The sequence below is a fragment of the Gymnodraco acuticeps genome, unplaced genomic scaffold, assembly GCF_902827175.1.
Source record: "Gymnodraco acuticeps unplaced genomic scaffold, fGymAcu1.1, whole genome shotgun sequence".
Taxonomy (NCBI): Eukaryota; Metazoa; Chordata; class Actinopteri; order Perciformes; family Bathydraconidae; genus Gymnodraco; species Gymnodraco acuticeps.
In genome coordinates, this window is record NW_022991687.1 from 1 (window position 1) to 23,138 (window position 23,138).

General features: G+C 44.6%; 1 protein-coding gene and 1 long non-coding RNA gene across 2 annotated transcripts; one reads left to right on the top strand and one right to left on the bottom strand.

Annotated features, from left to right (window-relative positions):
- The first annotated feature begins 822 nt into the window (after positions 1–822).
- On the top strand, positions 823–8,112 carry LOC117534545. Its single transcript, XR_004567248.1, has 2 exons — positions 823–959; positions 4,392–8,112. It is a non-coding gene; the product is annotated as an uncharacterized LOC117534545 (long non-coding RNA).
- A 1,001-nt stretch (positions 8,113–9,113) lies between these two features.
- Positions 9,114–21,733, bottom strand: LOC117534544 (A-kinase anchor protein 12-like). The gene is made up of 4 exons (XM_034198767.1): positions 21,295–21,733; positions 16,837–16,936; positions 10,138–16,669; positions 9,114–9,507 (listed from the first exon to the last, which is right to left on the bottom strand). Exons 1-3 carry the CDS (start codon positions 21,385–21,387, stop codon positions 10,176–10,178), a joined length of 6,687 nt encoding a protein of 2,228 aa, XP_034054658.1. The 5' UTR covers positions 21,388–21,733; the 3' UTR covers positions 9,114–9,507; positions 10,138–10,175.
- Between the last annotated feature and the right edge of the window lie 1,405 nt (positions 21,734–23,138).

Sequence of the window (23,138 nt, forward strand, 5' to 3'; positions counted from 1 at the left end):
TTTTCTGTTTTAAACAATGAGCTGCTAACAAAACAAAGTCAACCTCTGGAGAGCTGTGATGAAGGCGGTTGTATCGAGCATCATTTACTTACTTTGATTGGCCTCTGGGGGGCGGCCCTTTGTGTCTCTGGTGTGGCCCTCGTGAAAACACTTTGGACACCCCTGCTGGATATATACTTAAGCAATAGCTCATGACAGGCCATGGTATATGCTCATTATATCACAGCTAAGGGTTCGGCCCGCGCAAAGCGGTTTTATTTATAAAACTGACAAGTCAAATCAAGCAATCTGATTGGTCGATAGTGTTTTTGCGGACCTCTTTGATTACAGATTTGAAAACATCGCTGCTTGCTTTAAAAGTAGCACAACTCATGATGTCAGACCTTGGGAAGTATCTAGATATCCCTGCCCTAATGCCAAAGGAACTGCACACTGAATATGTGTCGCCGTTTGATGTCTATGTCTGGACCGCTGCGTAACAAGGAGGGTTTCTGCCCCGTTGCTTCTCCGCTGCTTTCTTGTTCCAGTCTGAAAAGCAAACTGCAGGCAGTTTGCTTTTCAGCCCAACCGTATACTGTTTTTCTCAGACGCGGAGGGATACTGACTTGTTGTGAAAAGTAATTTACAATTCTACCCGTGGTATACACAGTATATCACGGGTAAGAACCAATCAGATTGCTTGATTTGACTTGTCCGTTTTATAATGTATAATATACTGTATATACTGTATATATATATATACACACACTGTATATATACTGTATAATATACTGTATATATATACACACACTGTATATATACTGTATAATATACTGTATATGTATAATATGCTGTGTATGCAGGTGGTGAACCAGAAGCTGGAGCACTGCTCTCAGCTGACCGACCTGATGAGGAGTCACCTGAGTGAGAAACACAGTCTGAGGCTGGAGTGGATGATCATCATCCTCATCACCATCGAGGTGAGCGAAACAAACAAACCCCCAATTATTAATAATACCTATATTCAGAGGGAAAGGGAAGAAAGAGAGAAAGTAGATCTGATCTTCATCCGCTCGTCTCTCAATATGAAGGTTGTGTTTGATCAACATGTCTCCCTCACTAAGGCCATTGGTCGTCCAGCAGGGGGCGCCCTGCTCTGCATGATGAGGATGGATGACTTGTAAATGTATAACAATTTTACATGATTTTAGTTTGTGTACAAGCATTCATTCACTATTTAATTTGGGACTTTTAGCTCATGCAAACTAAAAATAACCCGTGTCCAGAATGAGCTGTCCATGAAGAGCTTCATTTATTCCCCGACTTCCTGCAGTTAATGAAAATTGATTTGGTAATTGTGAGAAATGAAGACAGCAAGCCTAACCCGACGCATCACCTTTATTTCATTGGAGCATTTCTTTATTTTTTAGAATGTTTTATCCATGAAGAATTGAGAAGAAACATTTGTTGGTTAAAGATAGTGAATGTATGCAGGTTGTTCATGAATATATTGAACGACGGCCGTGGTATCTGCTCAGTATATCACAGCTAAGGGGCGTGGTATACGCTCAGTATATCACAGCTAAGGGCCGTGGTATATGCTCAGTATATCACAGCTAGGGGGCGTGATATATGCTCAGTATATCACAGCTAAGGGCCGTGGTATATGGTCAGTATATCACAGCTAGGGGCCGTGGTATATGGTCAGTATATCACAGCTAGGGGCCGTGGTATATGGTCAGTATATCACAGCTAAGGGCCGTGGTATATGCTCAGTATATCACAGCTAGGGGGCGTGGTATATGGTCAGTATATCACAGCTAAGGGCCGTGGTATATGCTCAGTATATCACAGCTAAGGGGCGTGGTATACGCTCAGTATATCACAGCTAAGGGCCGTGGTATATGCTCAGTATATCACAGCTAGGGGGCGTGGTATCTGCTCAGTATATCACAGCTAAGGGGCGTGGTATACGCTCAGTATATCACAGCTAGGGGCCGTGGTATCTGCTCAGTATATCACAGCTAGGGGCCGTGGTATATGCTCAGTATATCACAGCTAAGGGCCGTGGTATATGCTCAGTATATCACTGCTAGGGGGCGTGGTATCTGCTCAGTATATCACAGCTAAGGGCGTGGTATACGCTCAGTATATCACAGCTAGGGGCCGTGGTATCTGCTCAGTATATCACAGCTAAGGGGCGTGGTATACGCTCAGTATATCACAGCTAAGGGCCGTGGTATATGCTCAGTATATCACAGCTAAGGGGCGTGGTATATGCTCAGTATATCACAGCTAAGGGCCGTGGTATATGCTCAGTATATCACAGCTAGGGGCCGTGGTATATGGTCATTATATCACAGCTAGGGGGCGTGGTATCTGCTCAGTATATCACAGCTAAGGGGCGTGGTATACGCTCAGTATATCACAGCTAAGGGCCGTGGTATCTGCTCAGTATATCACAGCTAAGGGGCGTGGTATCTGCTCAGTATATCACAGCTAAGGGCCGTGGTATATGCTCAGTATATCACAGCTAGGGGCCGTGGTATCTGCTCAGTATATCACAGCTAAGGGGCGTGGTATACGCTCAGTATATCACAGCTAAGGGCCGTGGTATCTGCTCAGTATATCACAGCTAAGGGCCGTGGTATACGCTCAGTATATCACAGCTAGGGGGCGTGGTATCTGCTCAGTATATCACAGCTAAGGGCCGTGGTATCTGCTCAGTATATCACAGCTAAGGGGCGTGGTATATGGTCATTATATCACAGCTAAGGGCCGTGGTATCTGCTCAGTATATCACAGCTAAGGGCCGTGGTATATGGTCATTATATCACAGCTAGGGGGCGTGGTATATGGTCAGTATATCACAGCTAGGGGGCGTGGTATATGCTCAGTATATCACAGCTAGGGGGCGTGGTATATGGTCAGTATATCACAGCTAGGGGGCGTGGTATATGGTCAGTATATCACAGCTAAGGGCCGTGGTATATGCTCAGTATATCACAGCTAAGGGGCGTGGTATATGGTCAGTATATCACAGCTAAGGGCCGTGGTATATGCTCAGTATATCACAGCTAAGGGCCGTGGTATCTGCTCAGTATATCACAGCTAAGGGCCGTGGTATACGCTCAGTATATCACAGCTAGGGGGCGTGGTATCGGCTCAGTATATCACAGCTAGGGGCCGTGGTATCTGCTCAGTATATCACAGCTAAGGGGGCGTGGTATCTGCTCAGTATATCACAGCTAAGGGGGCGTGGTATCTGCTCAGTATATCACAGCTAAGGGGGCGTGGTATCTGCTCAGTATATCACAGCTAAGGGGGCGTGGTTCAACCCCCTTAGCTGTGATATAATGAGCATATATCACGGCCTGAAGTGAGCTATTGCTTTTATAAAACGGTTACCAAGTGTGGCAATATGAAAGAAAAATACACACTAATTTAAATAGTTTTTATTAGTAAATAATGATGTTCAAAATAAAATAGTCCCTCCGTTGCCTTCTGCACGAAACATAGTGCGAGGTGGTTGCTAGGCAACAACTCTAACAGCTAGCGAACACATCAGACAGAGAGCGTTGATCCATTATCTGGCTCTTTATTCACATTCATGTGTTTGTTGCTGTTTATTGTGCAGCCACTGAAAACCTGTCCAGCATCAGCAGCATGGCTTATGAGGTCACTTGGATAGGTTGAGGTTGTTCTAGGCCAGTGCTTCTCAAACGGACAAGTCAAATCAAGCAATCTGATTGGTCGATAGCGTTTTTGATTACAGATTTGAAAACATCGTTGCTTGCTTTAAAAGCAGCACAGTTCATGATGTCAGACCTTGGGAAGTATCTAGATATCCCTGCCCTAATGCCAAAGGAACTGCACCCTGAATATGTGTCGCCGTTTGATGTCTATGTCTGGACCGCTGCGTAACAAGGAAGGTTTCTGCCCGTTACTTCTCCGCTGCTTTCTTGTTCCAGTCTGAAAAGCAAACTACATGCTGTTTGCTTTTCAGCCCAACTGTATACAGTTAAATCGACCGGACTTCTTTCTGCAGATGTGAGCGTCCTTAACAACGGTCAATAAGTCCTTGCTGCACATCATCCCCTACATGCTTCCATCTCAAGCTTTGTTAGTTAGTTTCCTAACGGACGTAACATAGCAGCTGTAACGGTAGCTTTTCTCAGACGCGGAGGAATACTGACTTGTTGTGAAAAGTAACTACAATTCTACCCGTGGTATACGCTCATTATATCACGGCTAAGAACCAATCAGATTGCTTGAATTGACTTGTCCGTTTCATAAATATATATAATTTTTTAAGGAACATCTTATCAATCCCCAATGTATTATCTTAACACCACAAAAAGCAGAATCTCCTTAAAGTTAGATCATAAAATATGTTTCTGGTTTTCTTGCAGGTATTGTTTGAAGTTTCAAAAATGATCTTCTGAGCTGCTCCGGATCTGAGGAGAGTCACCTGAGGAGAGTCACCTGAATCACCTGAGGAGAGTCACCTGAATCACCTGAGGAGAATCACCTGAGGAGATTCACCTGAGGAGAGTCACCTTAATCACCTGAGGAGAATCACCTGAGGAGAGTCACCTGAGGAGAGTCACCTGAGGAGAGTCACCTGAGGAGAGTCACCTGAGGAGAGTCACCTGAGGAGAGTCACCTGAGGAGAGTCACCTGAGGAGAATCACCTGAGGAGAGTCACCTGAGGAGAGTCACCTGAATCACCTGAGGAGAATCACCTGAATCACCTGAGGAGAGTCACCTGAGGAGAGTCACCTGAGGAGAGTCACCTGAGGAGAGTCACCTGAGGAGAGTCACCTGAGGAGAGTCACCTGAGGAGAGTCACCTGAATCACCTGAGGAGAGTCACCTGAGGAGAGTCACCTGAATCACCTGAGGAGAATCACCTGAATCACCTGAGGAGAGTCACCTGAATCACCTGAGGAGAGTCACCTGAATCACCTGAGGAGAGTCACCTGAATCACCTGAGGAGAGTCACCTGAGGAGAGTCACCTTAATCACCTGAGGAGAGTCACCTGAGGAGAGTCACCTTAATCACCTGAGGAGAATCACCTGAGGAGAATCACCTGAGGAGAATCACCTGAGGAGAATCACCTGAGGAGAGTCACCTGAGGAGAGTCACCTGAATCACCTGAGGAGAGTCACCTGAGGAGAGTCACCTTAATCACCTGAGGAGAATCACCCGAGGAGAGTCACCTGAATCACCTGAGGAGAGTCACCTGAGGAGAGTCACCTGAGGAGAGTCACCTGAGGAGAATCACCTGAGGAGAGTCACCTGAATCACCTGAGGAGAGTCACCTGAGGAGAATCACCTGAGGAGAGTCACCTGAATCACCTGAGGAGAGTCACCTGAGGAGAGTCACCTGAATCACCTGAGGAGAGTCACCTGAGGAGAGTCACCTTAATCACCTGAGGAGAATCACCTGAGGAGAGTCACCTGAATCACCTGAGGAGAGTCACCTGAGGAGAGTCACCTGAGGAGAATCACCTGAGGAGAGTCACCTGAATCACCTGAGGAGAGTCACCTGAGGAGAATCACCTGAGGAGAGTCACCTGAATCACCTGAGGAGAGTCACCTGAGGAGAGTCACCTGAGTCACCTGAGGAGAGTCATCTGAGGAGAGTCACCTGAGGAGAATCACCTGAGGAGAATCACCTGAGGAGAGTCACCTGAGGAGAGTCACCTGAGGAGAGTCACCTGAGGAGAGTCACCTGAGGAGAGTCACCTTAATCACCTGAGGAGAATCACCTGAGGAGAGTCACCTGAATCACCTGAGGAGAGTCACCTGAGGAGAGTCACCTGAGGAGAGTCACCTGAGGAGAGTCACCTGAGGAGAGTCACCTGAGGAGAATCACCTGAGGAGAGTCACCTGAATCACCTGAGGAGAGTCACCTGAGGAGAGTCACCTGAGGAGAGTCACCTGAGGAGAGTCACCTGAATCACCTGAGGAGAGTCACCTGAGGAGAGTCACCTGAATCACCTGAGGAGAGTCACCTGAGGAGGTATTTCTTCTCAGTGACCCTAAAGATGATTTCTGGATTAATTTTTCCTGGAAGGAATGAAATCGAGAAGTGGACGTGAACATTTTTAATGTCTTACTGTTCCTGCTGCTTAGTATAAACACTTCAACACACACACACACACACACACACACACACACACACACACACACACACACACACACACACACACACACACACACCTTTCCTCTTGAAGAGCATTGCTGGAGACAAGGTGCTTCATGGAAACTCACGAATCTCTTCACCTGAGGAGAGTCACCTTAATCACCTGAGGAGAGTCACCTGAGGAGAGTCACCTTAATCACCTGAGGAGAATCACCTGAGGAGAATCACCTGAGGAGAATCACCTGAGGAGAGTCACCTGAGGAGAGTCACCTGAGGAGAGTCACCTGAATCACCTGAGGAGAGTCACCTGAGGAGAGTCACCTTAATCACCTGAGGAGAATCACCTGAGGAGAGTCACCTGAATCACCTGAGGAGAGTCACCTGAGGAGAATCACCTGAGGAGAGTCACCTGAGGAGAATCACCTGAGGAGAGTCACCTGAATCACCTGAGGAGAGTCACCTGAGGAGAGTCACCTGAGGAGTCACCTGAGGAGAATCACCTGAGGAGAGTCACCTGAATCACCTGAGGAGAGTCACCTGAGGAGAATCACCTGAGGAGAATCACCTTAATCACCTGAGGAGAGTCACCTGAGGAGTGTCACCTGAGGAGTGTCACCTGAGGAGAATCACCTGAGGAGAATCACCTGAGGAGAGTCACCTTAGGAGAATCACCTTAATCACCTGAGGAGAATCACCTGAGGAGAGTCACCTGAATCACCTGAGGAGAGTCACCTGAATCACCTGAGGAGAGTCACCTGAGGAGAGTCACCTGAGGAGAGTCACCTGAGGAGAGTCACCTGAGGAGAGTCACCTGAGGAGAGTCACCTGAATCACGTCACCTGAGGAGAGTCACCTGAGGAGTCACCTGAGGAGAGTCACCTGAGGAGAATCACCTGAGGAGAGTCACCTGAATCACCTGAGGAGAGTCACCTGAGGAGAGTCACCTGAGGAGAGTCACCTGAATCACCTGAATCACCTGAGGAGAGTCACCTGAGGAGAGTCACCTGAGGAGAGTCACCTGAATCACCTGAGGAGAATCACCTTAATCACCTGAGGAGAGTCACCTGAGGAGAGTCACCTGAGGAGAGTCACCTGAGGAGAGTCACCTGAGGAGTGTCACCTGAGGAGAGTCACCTGAGGAGAGTCACCTGAGGAGAGTCACCTGAGGAGTGTCACCTGAGGAGAGTCACCTGAGGAGAGTCACCTGAGGAGAGTCACCTGAGGAGAGTCACCTGAGGAGAGTCACCTGAGGAGAGTCACCTGAATCACCTGAGGAGAATCACCTTAATCACCTGAGGAGAGTCACCTGAGGAGAGTCACCTGAGGAGAGTCACCTGAGGAGAGTCACCTGAGGAGTGTCACCTGAGGAGTGTCACCTGAGGAGAGTCACCTGAGGAGAGTCACCTGAGGAGAATCACCTGAGGAGAATCACCTGAGGAGAGTCACCTGAGGAGAATCACCTTAATCACCTGAGGAGAATCACCTGAGGAGAGTCACCTGAGGAGAGTCACCTGAATCACCTGAGGAGAGTCACCTGAATCACCTGAGGAGAGTCACCTGAGGAGAGTCACCTGAATTACCTGAGGAGAGTCACCTGAGGAGGTATTTCTTCTCAGTGACCCTAAAGATGATTTCTGGATTAATTTTTCCTGGAAGGAATGAAATCGAGAAGTGGACGTGAACATTTTTAATGTCTTACTGTTCCTGCTGCTTAGTATAAACACTTCAACACACACACACACACACACACACACACACACACACACACACACACACCTTTCCTCTTGAAGAGCATTGCTGGAGACAAGGTGCTTCATGGAAACTCACGAATCTCTTCTGGCGTCGTTTTGCAGTTTCTGTCGACGCGTCAGTTACTCCTGGGATTGGTAGAAACAAGTAGATCGAATATGCAATGATTTATATTTTAATTTATTTTTGCTCAAGTGCTGTGTGTTGTAAAGGATGCAATAAAGTGTTTTAAATGTGTCCCACTTATTCTCCAGTGTTGAAATGACTTGTTTTGTCAAATATATCTACTGTATGTGATATAAACTGATTCAAAGCATGACATCTCAATATTTAAAGGGTAAAACCTGCATTTTCTGAAATGTTTGCATGAAATAATATTCTAAAGATCCATGAATGATGTAAATATCTGGCCATGATCTTACTTTGACTTAAGTAGAATATCTTAAGCTAACTTATGATCACCAAAAGTTTCCATGTCCAAGAAAAAAAAGCAAAACAAGAGGAAGTCGAAATATAGAGCAATGGATTTATTCAAATAAAGTCATATTTTATTCATAAAACACTTATATGTTAATATAAACCCTTTATAATGAGGTTTGATTAGTCACAGATCAGCAGAGAAGGTTACACACAGCTGGGAGGTCAAGCTGCCATCAGAGTTTAAGGCTTGGCTGATTATAATGTCATTCATTAAGTTGTGTAAATAATAGATATTCAATAGCAAAGCTGTGCCATGCCCTCGTCGTGCTCACAGTAGAAATAGTTGAAGATTAAAAAGGATTTGAAAACATTAAAACAGTCATTATGTACAAGATAATATACAGTATGCTGCAGAAATCACATTCATGTCTTTAATAGATTTTTAAACTTTATGAACACAAATGATACATATTTAAGGTGTATATCTACATATACTGACACACTGCTATACTCTGATTTGTCCTGGAACATTTATTAATGTTTTTATTAAAACTGAAAGGTGGGGTAGGGAAGAACGGAGAAACCAGCTGGAGTGCGCCAGAATCTGAAAATACACAGCCGGAAAGAATCTGCCCCTTCCTCACAGAGCCCCTCACGAACGCGCACATGACCAATGAGGGCACGAGATCAGTTTGTGCACGAGACGGAAGGCTGACAGGCAGGTAGGCCATCCAATCATCTGTCCCGGGCCGAGGCAGATGATTGGTCGTGCTTTTTACAGCGCCACGGCTTCCACAGATGGCATTTTTAAAAATGTATTTATTGTGAAAGCACTTCAGATATTCATTGCTATCGGGGCGTTAAGAGCATTCCATGGAATATAACAAGTGTTTCTGAAGTGAACTACCTACCCCACCTTTAATGTATTTAAAGCGCTAAAGTGAGACATACATTCATCTGATACATCTGCAAAAACATGATTTATAGAATTAGAAAGACAGGATTAGTAATAAAACTCACTGCGAGCACTCTGCAGCTCTTCTCTGTTTAATCACACACTTATATGATATTCATATTGATAAAATACTCTTACATACAAACTTAGATTTTTGGATGTCAATAAAAGCATCAAAATGCAGTTTCCTGTTTTTCTGCCGGTGAAACTCTTCAAAGGCTTTTTGAAAACGTCTCCTCTTTGATTGTCCACCCTGCAGAGAGAGGTAAGAGGAGCATGGGATTTCAACTCAGTTTGACATTGCATTAAGTGTAATGCTTTCAGTCTTTTTTTACAATTATTTTATACTTTTGTCAAAATTAGGTCTTTCCTGTCTCTCGTTCCAATGCTTGCACGCGGCAAAATGCCAGATATAAAACCCAATGGTTTACACTTAAAACATAACCATAAAAGGATCATTTCACTTTTGGATTTGTGCCTTAGCAGACCATTTACATGCACACAAAACCTACAGCAGGGAAAAGCAATAAAGTATTTCTTATTGTGTATTTTATTAAAGTTGAATGAAATATGCAAAAGTAATGTAGTAATGCTGTTGTGCTCTGATTTGACTTAATAGACAACTAGATAGATCGAGCGATAGGTACTTGATCCCAATTTGGGAAATGTTTGCGTTTACTTTATTACTTTATATAAAAAATATATATAGATTTATGTGATATTGAGTCTGATTTGCTTTATTTGTAGATAAAGGTTTTTAATTGGAGTTGGATTTGCATGAAAATGAAGAATTTCTGATTTTGCTAATTGTGCGTTTCAAGAGTTTCAAAAGGTACAGTAAAAAAAACTACAACGGTGTAAATGTTTAAAAAGAGAGGCTCACCTGGTTACTGACGCTGAAGTTAGGCGAAATCAGTTGCACTACATCGTGGTGACGCTCACAGTTTCGGGGTCAGGACTCTCGAGTGCAACAGCAAAGTCTTCATCACTCTCCACCTCAACTGTTTTGTGCGTTTCCAGAGGACGTTCTTCCTCCTCCGTCTTTCCATTAGGAGCCATTTGTAACTCAAGTCCTGCCTTCTCCTCTTCCTCGTCTCCTTTGCAAGGCTCCAGAAAGTCCTCCTCCTCTTTACGGGGCACCTCGGTTTCCTCCCGAATGTCTTCCTCCGCATCCATCCACACATCCTGCTCATGTTCCTCCTCCTTTGCTTTGACTGGCTCCTCCACTTGTTGGGCAGAAGCTACAGAGATAACCGGCTCTCCTCTTGTCTCCGTTTGCTTCACAGGTTGTATGGTGTCTGCCGCCGGGACACTAGAGGTCTCTCTCTCCGGTGGTTTGATTTCTCCCAGCGCTTGGATGTGGATATCCAGGAGGACAGGAGGAGTCGTGACGACGGCTCGTTCTGTTGAATCTGAGGCTGCCGCTGGCTCTGGGATTTCTGTTGCCTGAACAGCTCTCTCTTTTATCTGTATCTCGCTCTCATCTCTTTGTATTTGATTCACAGGTTCCTCCACTGCCTGAACTCCGACCTCCGACACGTCTGGAGCTTGAGAACTCGCTCGTCCGTACCGTATGTTGAGTTTGAATTCAATGGAAACACTTGAAGGAGATTCAATGACGTTACTTGTTGACGAGATGATCCCAGTGTTGTGTGGGGTAGCTATTCCAGCGTTACCATGTGTTACAGTCGGACTCTGGATCATTTGAGCTTCCTCACGAATGATTTGATCCAATTTGACCTCTTCTACTACAACCCCTGCTTTGCATCTTTCCTGCTCAACTTTAGTTTCCTCCAAATCCTGTTTCTCAACTTCCCCTTGAACCACTTCTTTGACAGCTTCTCCTTCTTGTTCCACCACTGATTCAGGTTCTGGTAAGTTTTCCTTTACGTGTGGAACAACTTCTTCAATGGTCACCTTGAGTTCCTCGTTAGTTAGTTCCTCTTCAATCTCTGGAGTTGCTGAGAAGTCCTCTACCTTTGTGACTGTTTCATGACAAACATCGATGACTTCCTTGTCTTCTGTGACCTCTACCTCTAGCACTGAGTCCCGAATTGTCTCGGCTGATTTTACATCAACGTCCACCACCTGCACCTGAATTCTGTGATTGTCCTCAGACTCGACAGACGGCACATGCATCATTACCACCACGCTGCCTCCCTCTACTTTCTCATCTGCTTCATCTTTCAGTAACGGTGTGGAAGTCTCTAACTCATCCTTGAACACTTGCTCACTTGCCACTTTACTGATCGAGGGTTCAGGGATAGCTGAGGTTTTCTGTACCAACACATCAGGTATTGCAACTGAGGCATCTTTGCATACGACTACTTGCGCCACGACTGCACGCTCAAATGCATTTGTTGTCTCAGTGCCTGGAAGTTCACTTTCTTTTTCTGTCTGAACAGTGGCTTGCACTGCACCGAGCTGCACTTCATGGTTTGGTTCATTGGTGACTTTAGCGGTGTTTTCAAACAGCGCTGCAAGTTGTTCGGTTAATACGGTATTCTCCAGGACCTGAACACTTGTTTCCTCAATAACAAGGGATACAGAAACTGCTGTCAATGTTTGTATCTCGTCTACAACTTCAGGTACGCAGTTATCCTGCTCAACCACGACATCCTGTGGGATACTCTCTGTTTTCTGATCCTCTGCCGTCTCTAAAGAAGTATCCAGTTGGGCCACAACTTCACTTTCAATCCCATTTGTAACTGAAGCAATGACATGGTCAACGTCTGGTTTTGGAACGCCTTCTATTAATATCTCCTGCTGAGCATTACCTCCCTCAATATCTTCTAGGACCTCCTTCACATCCATTGGTCTTCCTTCATCAGCTTGTATTTCAGTCACTATAGCTTCTGAATCAGATGGTAGTACTTCTGGTTCTTGGACATGTTCAGTTATGGCAGCTTCCTCTGGTAGTCTTTCTTCCGGCTCAACGTCATCGTCCTGTTTGGGTTCATCTTTATCTGTTTCCACTACTGGAATATCTTCTGAGATAACCTCCTGTACTAACCATTGAGGGATTCCCACCTCTGAATCTGATCTAGATGCTTGAACAGCTTGTAGTATTTCTTCGTCTTGATCATGTTCAGTTTCTGGCGTTTCCATTGACTCAGTATTGTCTTTATTTAGAGGAATTGTTTCTATGACGTCTTCCGAACCTAATATGTCTGGTAATACTTCTGGTTCTTCACTTGTTTTGGGAGCATCAACTGGCTGAGCATTGGCTTCAGAGCAAGGTATTGTTTCCTCTTCAGTTTCACCTGAAACATCCTCGGATATTACCTCTTTTTCAAATGGTTGAAGACTGCCTGCCTCTGAATCTAATGTGGGTACTGGAACAGCTGGTAATACTACTGATTCTTGAACATCTTCATCTACTGGCTGAATGTTTGCTTCAGTAGGAGCCTCTAATACTTCTGGTATTTCATTATTGGTTTTAGGAGAATCCCCTGGCTCAAGATGGGCCTCAGTGCAAGGTATGGTTTCCTTTTTGGGCTCATCTGTTACTGTTTCTACAGCTGTTACATCCTCTGTTTCTTTCTCCAGTGGTAGAAGACTACCTGCCTCTGAGTCTAATATGGCTGCTTGAACAGCTTCTACTGGATCTGTTTCCAGTTTTTCTGGGGCTAAAACATGTTCAGTTTTGGTATCTTCTACTTCAGATTCTGCTACTGAGACGTCCTCTGATGTGACCTCTTCTGAATCTGATGCTGGTGCTTCAACAGCTTCCAATGCTACTGGTTCTTGAACATTTTGAGTTGTGGAAGGAACCGCAGGCTCAAGATTGGCTTCAGTGCAAGGTAGTGTCTCCTCGTTGGCTTCATCTATAACTTTCTGTGGTTCGGGAACATCCTCTGATATGATGTCGTTCTCAAGCAATTGAACACTGACCTCTGGCGGTTCGAATGTAGGTGCTTGAGCAACCTCTAATACTTCTGGTGTTTCATCATTGGTTTTGGGAGCATCCACTGGCTCAAGATGGTCTCCAGTGCAAGGTATTGTTTCCGCTTTGGGTTCATCTGTAACTGCTTCCACTGCTGAAACATCCCCTGGTATTTCTTCATGTTCAAGAGAAAGTAGACTACCTACCTCTGAAGCTGATGCAGATGCTTTTTCAGCTTCTAATACTTCTTCAACTGTTCTGGAAGCCTCAACTTGCTCAAGATTGCCTTCGGTTAGAGGTAATAAATCCTCTTTTGGTTCTTCTGGCTCAACACTGACTTCAGCGAGACACTCTTCTGTCTGTTTGAGTTGATCTGTAACCGGTTCTGCTTCAGGAAAGTCCTCTGATTGTACTTCCTCTGTTGGTGATTGATCACTGCCCTGCTCTGAAGTCAATGTGGAGGTTTGCAGAGCCTCTGATGCTTCCTGTTCTTGAACATGTTCAGGTCTGGCAGCATCTGTTTCTCGTTCATCTTCCTTCTCTGGCTCAACGTTGACCTCAGTAAGGGCCAATATTTCCTCTTTGTGTTCATGTGTTTCCGCTGCTAGTATGTCTTCTGATATAATGTCCTTTTCAGGGGATTGAACACGACCCTCCTCTGGATCCAACTCCTGCTTCTCCTTGGCCTCTACTGGTGGTTCATCTTTATCCTCAACCTGAATTTGATCAGTGACATTGTGAATAAGATATTCCTTTTCTGTCAGAGATTGGACATCCTGCTCCATAGCCTCATCCCTGGTTTCCTCAGCTTCTGTTCCAGCTGCTACTTGAGGGTCATTCTTTGGGAGCTCTGTTTCAGTTAGATGTGCCTCAACGAGAGATCCTTCCTCCAGGACAATGTCTTCACCTGGAGGGAATATATCTGTAGAAGCAGCTGATAGGCAATCCCCCAGCTGATAGATCTCATCAATACTTTCTAGTTCTTTAAGGCTTTGCTCCGGATGTGTAACATCAACCTCATGTTCATCATCCAAAGCAATTTCAGCAGTATCAAACTGCTCTGTATGAACTTCAGATACGATCTCTGTGGAAACAGAGTCATTGACTTCAGATATGCTCTCTGTTCGGGCGCTAGCTGTAAGTTTGTCAACTGCTTCCAGTTCTTCTACATCTAGATCTGGGTTACTGTCAGTTGCATCTAATCCTTTGTGTATTTCAAGAACTGTCTGCCCTTTCTTTACAATTGTGTCCATTATTTGATGTGAGACGGAAACAACCACTCTATCAGATCTAACATCATCTGAACAAACTGGAACTTCCTTTGGGCTAATCAAAATGGTTTCAACAACCTGATACAGAAGTGCATCTGTTTCCTTCACGACATATTCGGCTGGAACTGGTGTCGTGTTTCCAGATGTTTTCGAAGACTCTGAAGATAACTGGGAAACTGCAGAGATCATTTCAGTTTCATCCTCCTGGGTGATGTCCAAAGGCTCTGGTGCAGTAAAGGCCTCGGATGTGATCTCTATCAGGTCCTCTGCGATAGTGTCGTCTCTAGCTGCGTCCTCTGTGACAGAAGCTGGGGTGGCCTCCTCTGCGATGTCACTGAGCTGTGGTTTACTGAGTGATTCTGTATCATCAGATTCTTCACTTGAAGGCGCCTTGCTCTCTAAAGCATCTTCCTTGTCTTGGACTTTGTTTGCTTCAGCTTGCAGACAGACCCCCTGTAGGACTGGCTCGGCCTTCTGATCAAGGAGACCTCGCTGGACTTCATGGTCTGCTTCCTTGGGAATACGCCTCTCTATGTCTGCCTGTGTTTGTATTTGAACCGCTGTCTCAACTATATCAAACTCAGACAAAGGAACAATAGCTGGTGTTTCCGAGTCTTCATCTTCTGAAGCAACGTCCTTATCCGCCTCGTCTGAAGATACTTGGTCTGGCTTTTCGGTAGACCTTCCCTTCTTTCTGCCAGGTAGAAGTTTCTTTATTGAGAAGGAGGACTCATCTTGAGTAGACTCACTATCAGATTGTACTCCGTCTTTGCTCTCATCTTCATCCTTTGATTTCCTTTTCGGGGTGACAAGTCTTTTCAACGATTTCCATGTGGACCCTGCATCCGCCTCTGAAGGACTTACACTTTCCTCATGAGAGCTTTCGAGCCCTGACTCTGCACCACCTTTAGATCCAGTGTCTTGCTTGTTTTTATCGTTATTGTTTTGAGGTGTTTCCTCCTCAGAGTCGGATGTTTTACGGCTTCTTCTCCTTCCAGATCCACACAAAACAGATTCCCATGAAACAGAAGAGTCTTTTCGTTTGTTGCCTTCTTCTGTGCTGTGATCTGATATTTGCGCTCCTTCGACTGCCTTTGACTCTTCGACTAAACATTTGATTTGAGTCTCTTCGTTACTAATTGACGGTCTCTTCCTGAGCTTTTTGGGAGTCATCAGTTTTTTGAAGGAAGCCCATGCACCTTCCTCCTCTTCTGCAGACGATTGTGCACGAACTTCTCCTTTCTGATTGTCATCTGACTCAGTCGATGATATGACTTTCTCAGAAACATGTTCTCCAGAGTCAGACATCCTTGCATCACTTGACCTCCTGCTCCTTTGCTTTCTGGGTAGTTTATTGAAACTAGAACCTGAAAACAGCCTTTTCAGAGGACTTGCTTGAACCTTTTCCTTCTCTTGAGAACTCAGGATTTCAGGCTCAGTGACGATGACGGTCAGAGGATCTGGGATCTGAGCTGCAGGCGTCTTACCCCCTTTCAGTTCTTTATGTTCTGTCTCAACTGCAGCTGCTTCAACATCATCACGAATGTCCTCTCTATCCTGGTGTTGGTCTTGTTCAGTTTGTTCTGCCGTCTCTACAACCTCCTTCTTCCCCAGGTCCTCCAGTTCTTTGTCAGCTGTCTCCTCTTCTGGAAGCTTATTTTTCTTTCGTAGTCCAGAAAAGATTCCAGTAGTGAAAAATCTTTTAATTGGAGACACGACCTCCGCCTCTTCAGGACCAGAAGGAGATTCTGGTTCTTCTTCAGGCGTGGCTTCCTGCTGTGAATCTTCTTCTACAGGCATTTCTGCATCTACATAATCAGACTCAGCTTCCTCTTTGGTTTCTGGTGTTTCCTCCTCCGCATTCTGTGGAGCGTCCTCCGGTGAGACGTCAGTCAGGGTAGGACATGTTGTTGAATCATTGTCATACGTCTCCTGAGCCATCTTCAGATCAGTCTTTTCTTCAGGATTCTCACTTGTGGTTTCCATTGTTGTATCTCCAATGTCTTCTGGTCTGTTCGGGTCTGATGCTACGTCACCTGAGCCACTCTTTACCGTCAGCTTCAAACCAATGTTGCTGAAAAATCTCCTGAAACCTTCATTGATGTCATTCTGCTTTGCATCCATTGCTATCATTTCCAGAGGTTCTTCTTCGTCAGCTTCATTAAGCGATTCCTTTTCACTTATTTCAACATTTTCTACATCTTCTTCTTTGAGTGGCTTTTCTGTTTCTGAATCATCCTTCTCCGGTGAAAGGAAAGCTAAACCAGGAAAGAGATTAAATATTAAAATACTTGGATGCAAAGAACTGTACGAGACTGATGACTGAGATGAAACTCTATCAGCTGTAAACAAATACTAATGCATCTGTTAAAACGCTGCTGACAGTGTCCATCGTAATGTGCAGCAATAGTAAAAGAGAACCTACCGTCTGCACGAACCTGCTCCTCACAGAGACCATTCACTTCGGCTATCGAGCTTTCTGCTTTCCCACAGACCTCAGAGACCTGCCCATTGTTTATGAGAGGCTGAAACAAAGCACAAAGAATTCATTCAATGCTTCCTCGCTTTTCTGGGAAAGACAATATTGAAAAGCAGCGAGAAAGTCTCTCTTTAGGCAGTAAAGGTTCAACATATCCTTGTTTGTAAAAGTAGCTTCACAAGCACTGGTTTCCCTCTAAAGTAGTGATGACTTGAGAACTGGTACTTCAGACTCATGTCAGGTGCTCTTTTCCCCATAAGGCGCGCCTCGCTGCACATGACCCCGCTACACGGATATATACTAAACACTACAGAGCCCATTCCCTGTCCTGTTAGTGTTTACTTCCTGTCTGCATTCTTCTGGTGATTTATTTAACCTCTTTTCCTTTCTCTTTCTGGATCTTCCTTAGCAACCTTCATCATAGTCCTTGATAGTGGTCTGTACTGCTGGATTAACAGCGTGTCACATGTTAAGAAGTTACAATCAGAATGGAGTATTCAACTCAGCCGTGTAATACAAGTTGTTAGTAGCCTTAAGGGCCTACACAGTGGTTATGCTAAACCACATCGCCCTTCACTGGATGCATAATGAGCTGCACTAAACCACATCGCCCTTCACTGGATGCATAATGAGCTGCACTAAACCACATTTCAGCATTTAAAATACCTAGCCATAACTCAAAAGTAACTAAAAAGTAGTGTAACTCATTACATTTCAGAGACAGTAATAAGTAATATGTACTGTATTACATTTTGGAAGTAACTTGCCCAACACTGCTCGAGACTAACAATATCCTTTTTTCCTGGGATCAATAGAAACTGTTTAGAAACCAGTTCCTGGGAGATCTTCTAAATGCAACCTGTTTTTCACCCTGATATTGTAACATGGAAAATGTGTCTGTAATCTGCAGGAGAGCGAATCAACGTTTGACCCCTGACAGTGGTGCGTGGTTTCCTGGGAGGAACTTGATTAAATCCAGTTGTTTGAAAGGGACAGTTATATTAAATCGATATCAGGGAATTATGACTGCTTTCTTAAACTAACTCCAAGCAGCTTGTAATTCATCATTAAAACAACTGAAGCCAATCAAAACAAATATTAAGATGAATATCCAATCCTTTCTTTCATGAGCCTTGAATTCAATCCTTACACTGGGTATGGGTAATCGTGTTATTGACCTATTGTGAATATCTAAATGTGTGGTGTGAGTATTTCCTCATGGGCTCAAATCCAGAGAAAAATGAGCCTAATCCATCAGAATGTGAACTTCCGTGAAACAAAAATGTTCAATCTTGGATTAACTGGGGCTGCAAAGTCCTGTTCTGAGTCCCAACAACACAGCCCAGTCAGCAGTGAATGGGTCTGATGGGAGTCTCACGGTTAAATAACCCTAAAGGTCCAAAGATCCAGTTCTGATCCAGATGAGTCTGAGCAGGGAACACGGAGAGCACGTTCCTTAAGAAACACAGACCGTGTTGGACATTGATACGGAAGATGAATCCTAGCCAACGTTTGTTACATGTTTTGAATGATAACCAGTGAGACGCGAAGCATCATCATGAGTTACTGTAGCCTTCAATGTAGAATCAAATCAAGGCTTGTTCCCGAAATAAACGCATGAAGCGACTTCAAAGTGCGTAATGTGATTCTGAGGCTGTGAGCTGATTTTCCACTTTCCATTTTAAATGCACGCACCTCGCCTAACTCTGATCTGGGAACAGGCTGCACTTTGTGTTCCGTCTCAAGCTGTTGAGTTTTAGGAGAAAACGACCAAAACGTAGAGACGATGCACGACGATAAGATACACGACGATACACGATGATACACGATGATAAGATACACGACGATAAGATACACGGCGATAAGATACACGACGATAAGATACACGACGATAAGATACACGACGATAAGATACACGACGATAAGACACACGATGATAAGACACACGACGATAAGATACACGATGATAAGATACACGATGATACACGACGATAAGACACACAATGATAAGATACACGATGATACACGATGATAAGACACACGATGATAAGATACACGATGATAAGATACACGACGATAAGACACACGATGATAAGATACACGATGATAAGATAAACGACGATAAGATACACGACGATAAGACACACGATGATAAGATACACGATGATAAGATAAACGACGATAAGATACACGACGATAAGATACACGATGATAAGATACACGATGATAAGATAAACGACGATAAGATACACGACGATAAGACACACGATGATAAGATACACGATGATAAGATAAACGACGATAAGATACACGACGATAAGATACACGATGATAAGATAAACGACGATAAGATACACGACGATAAGACACACGATGATAAGATACACGATGATAAGATAAACGACGATAAGATACACGACGATAAGACACACGATGATAAGATACACGATGATAAGATAAACGACGATAAGATACACGACGATAAGATACACGATGATAAGATACACGATGATAAGATAAACGACGATAAGATACACGACGATAAGACACACGATGATAAGATAAACGACGATAAGATACACGACGATAAGATACACGATGATAAGATAAACGACGATAAGATACACGACGATAAGACACACGATGATAAGATACACGATGATAAGATAAACGACGATAAGATACACGACGATAAGATACACGATGATAAGACACACGATGATAAGATACACGATGATAAGATACACGACGATAAGACACACGATGATAAGATACACGATGATAAGATACACGATGATAAGACACATGACGATAAGACACACGACGATCAGAAGGACTTTTTGGATCCGAAATGGCGACGTGTTAGCTTTGCAGCATGAAAAACAAGGCATTGCACATAATATAAATGTACAGTGTGAGAAGAATATCACTCATCAAGTACTTCTTCAATGTATTTAGAAAACACAAAGTACACAAAGTACATATATGGCCTCGCAGACTTTGATATTCAAACCCTGAATGTTTCCAAACACTTCTGGAATTTTAGGAGCGGAAACAATAAATCACTCAGTTTCCCGGTTTTATTTGAACGGTATTTTCCTGACAACAATGATGGTTTCCGCTTCGCCCAAAACCAACGTGTGAAAGCGGTTCTGGAGACGTGGCCTTTAACCCAGAACAATTACATGTTCATGCTTTTTTAGGTCAGTTTTCCCAATTTACAGTTTACTGCATTTTAGACCTTTTGATTCGTCTGCAGCAGCGCTGGTATGTTGGGGTTAGCAGGTATTAAGAAGGTCTTAAAGTATTTTACATTTGTAACAAAAAAGGAGCAAACACCCTTAAAATGTGACACTGTAAGCAAACTGATATTTTTAGATATGTCTTTGTCTTTTTGAAACAAAACACCGCCAAGACATTTGACTCCTGATCCCCGTTCTGATACTTTGCATGTAAACTAAGTTCAAATCGATGCAGTGTTTCTGAGAGTATCACATGACACGGAGCACTGGAGGTATGTTGGAAAACAAAGCTCTGGAACATGCGACGTGTGAGCGTGAAACGACGGCCTCCTGCTTCCTAATCGTGTTATCGCCCGTCTCCACGAGGCAAGTGAAATCACTATCTCGTGACACATTACGGCTGCTTCCCTCCTCTCAGCGCTGTCTCTCTGACTTCCTGCTCTCTTCTGCAGAACAACACATCGATGAGAGAGGAACCCCAGATGTCCCCGGGGCCTCACAGGCTCCTCAGAGGAGAGGTCACTCGGCACACTTTACCCTTTAAATGCAAACTGCTCTGCATCAATGAAACCATGAAGAGAGGTTCAAACTCACATAGAAAAGTCAGGAAAGCATAGCTCCTTCAATTCCACAGAATAAGAGTCAGCTACTTTTAGAAAGAGCCTCTTGTGCTCGATGCACCCAAACATGCAAGGACTTAGTTTGAACACATCTCAGGGTCAATGCATGTGTTGGCAGCTGCTCTGTCCTGCTGGCAGCAGCCTCAGCAGCCTCAGCAGCATCTCTGCTCTGCACTGACTGCTTCTAGCTTTAACACCATGCTGAACATCACCACTGCAGCTATAAGAGAGTCAAGGGTTCTCTGCAGCAGCACAGCAGTGTTTCAGTGAGTGATGATCAGATATCTATCAGGATGTTACTGATGTGGCGCGGAGTGATACTGAGTATGTGTTGAAGTATGTATGTACCATGGCTAAAGACCTCTTAGGTAAACAAAGTTGTCTCATAGAAAGGTCTACGGATACCTTCTCACTCCACGACATGCGGCCATTAGCATACAGGACTGTTCATACCTCCTCTCCGCTTTCTGAACAGATACATGAGGCAGTGAAGGGTTCTCTGCAGCAGCACAGCAGTGTTTCAGTGAGTGATGATCAGATACCTTGTCTCCAGTTTCCTGCTCATCGTCCCGCGCGTCCCCGCTCCGCTCCTCTGCCGCTTCAGCGTCGCGGTGCGCAGACTGCGCGTCGCCCATGCCGCAGCAGCCCGTCACTGTCCGGTAATGGAAATATCCCAAAAGGTAGCAGCGGAGGAAAAAGCTAAATCCTGTGTCTGCAGCGGAGGAAGAGAAGCTCTCAAATGCAGCCTGGGTGGTGGGGAAGTGTTGTTTTAGAGCGACCCCCCCCCTGCAGGATCACATGGAGCCTCTGAGACTGCTGGCCCGGCCCGGCCCGGCCCGGCACGCCTCCTGATGCATCAACAACAGAAGAAAAAAGAAGCCTGCAGAGGAACCCGTCCTGAGATGACTGAGGTGTTACTGAGACTCTGTCACAGCACTGTGTGCTCAGGGTGAGAAGTTGAACACTCGCTGCTCCAACATGTGCAATAATATGATGATGATGATGATGATGATGATGATGATGATGATGATGATGATGATGATGATGATGATGATGATGATGATGATGACAGCGTGCTCTGACATGTCTGCCACTAGGTGTTTTTGCACTACTGTTAATATTTACATTGACTCTGAGACCGTGTGTTCCTGTAGAGATGCCATTGCTCTCTGCTCTGTATCATCATCATGCTGTGTTTAGTATTCTGTCATTCTGGATCAACCATTTCCTCCGGGATAAATAAAGTCTCATCTTATCTCAGGCGTTCATCATGAATACTGTTGACTGACTTTTTGACTTTTCTATGTGTTTATATGTTTCTAGTTATACACTGTATAATATTTCACAATAAATGACTGAGATCCAGAAACTAGTCGCCAGTAATTACTGCCATGTTACAGCCAACCCTTTGACATGTTACAGCCAACCCTTTGACATGTTACAGCCAACCCTTTGACATGTTACAGCCAACCCTTTGACATGTTACAGCCAACCCTTTGACATGTTACAGCCAACCCTTTGACAAGGTTACAGCCAACCCTTTGACATGTTACAGCCAACCCTTTGACATGTTACAGCCAACCCTTTGACATGTTACAGCCAACCCTTTGCCAAGTTACAGCCAACCCTTTGACATGTTACAAGCCAACCCTTGCCATGTTCAGCCAAACCCTTTGACATGTTTACAGCCAACCCTTTGACATGTTACAGCCAACCCTTTGACATGTTACAGCCAACCCTTTGACATGTTACAGCCAACCCTTTGACAAGTTACAGCCAACCCTTTGACATGTTACAGCCAACCCTTTGACATGTTACAGCCAACCCTTTGACATGTTACAGCCAACCCTTTGACATGTTACAGCCAACCCTTTGACATGTTACAGCCAACCCTTTGACATGTTACAGCCAACCTTTGACATGTACAGCCAACCCTTTTGACAATGTTTACAGCCAACCCTTTGACATGTTACAGCCAACCCTTTGACATGTTACAGCCAACCCTTTGACATGTTACAGCCAACCCTTTGACATGTTACAGCCAACCCTTTGACATGTTACAGCCAACCCTTTGACATGTTACAGCCAACCCTTTGACATGTTACAGCCAACCCTTTGACATGTTACAGCCAACCCCTTTGACCGTACAGCCAACCCTTTGACATGTTACAGCCAACCCTTTGACATGTTACAGCCAACCCTTTGACATGTTACAGCCAACCCTTTGACAAGTTACAGCCAACCCTTTGACATGTTACAGCCAACCCTTTGACATGTTACAGCCAACCCTTTGACATGTTACAGCCAACCCTTTGACATGTTACAGCCAACCCTTTGACATGTTACAGCCAACCCTTTGACATGTTACAGCCAACCCTTTGACATG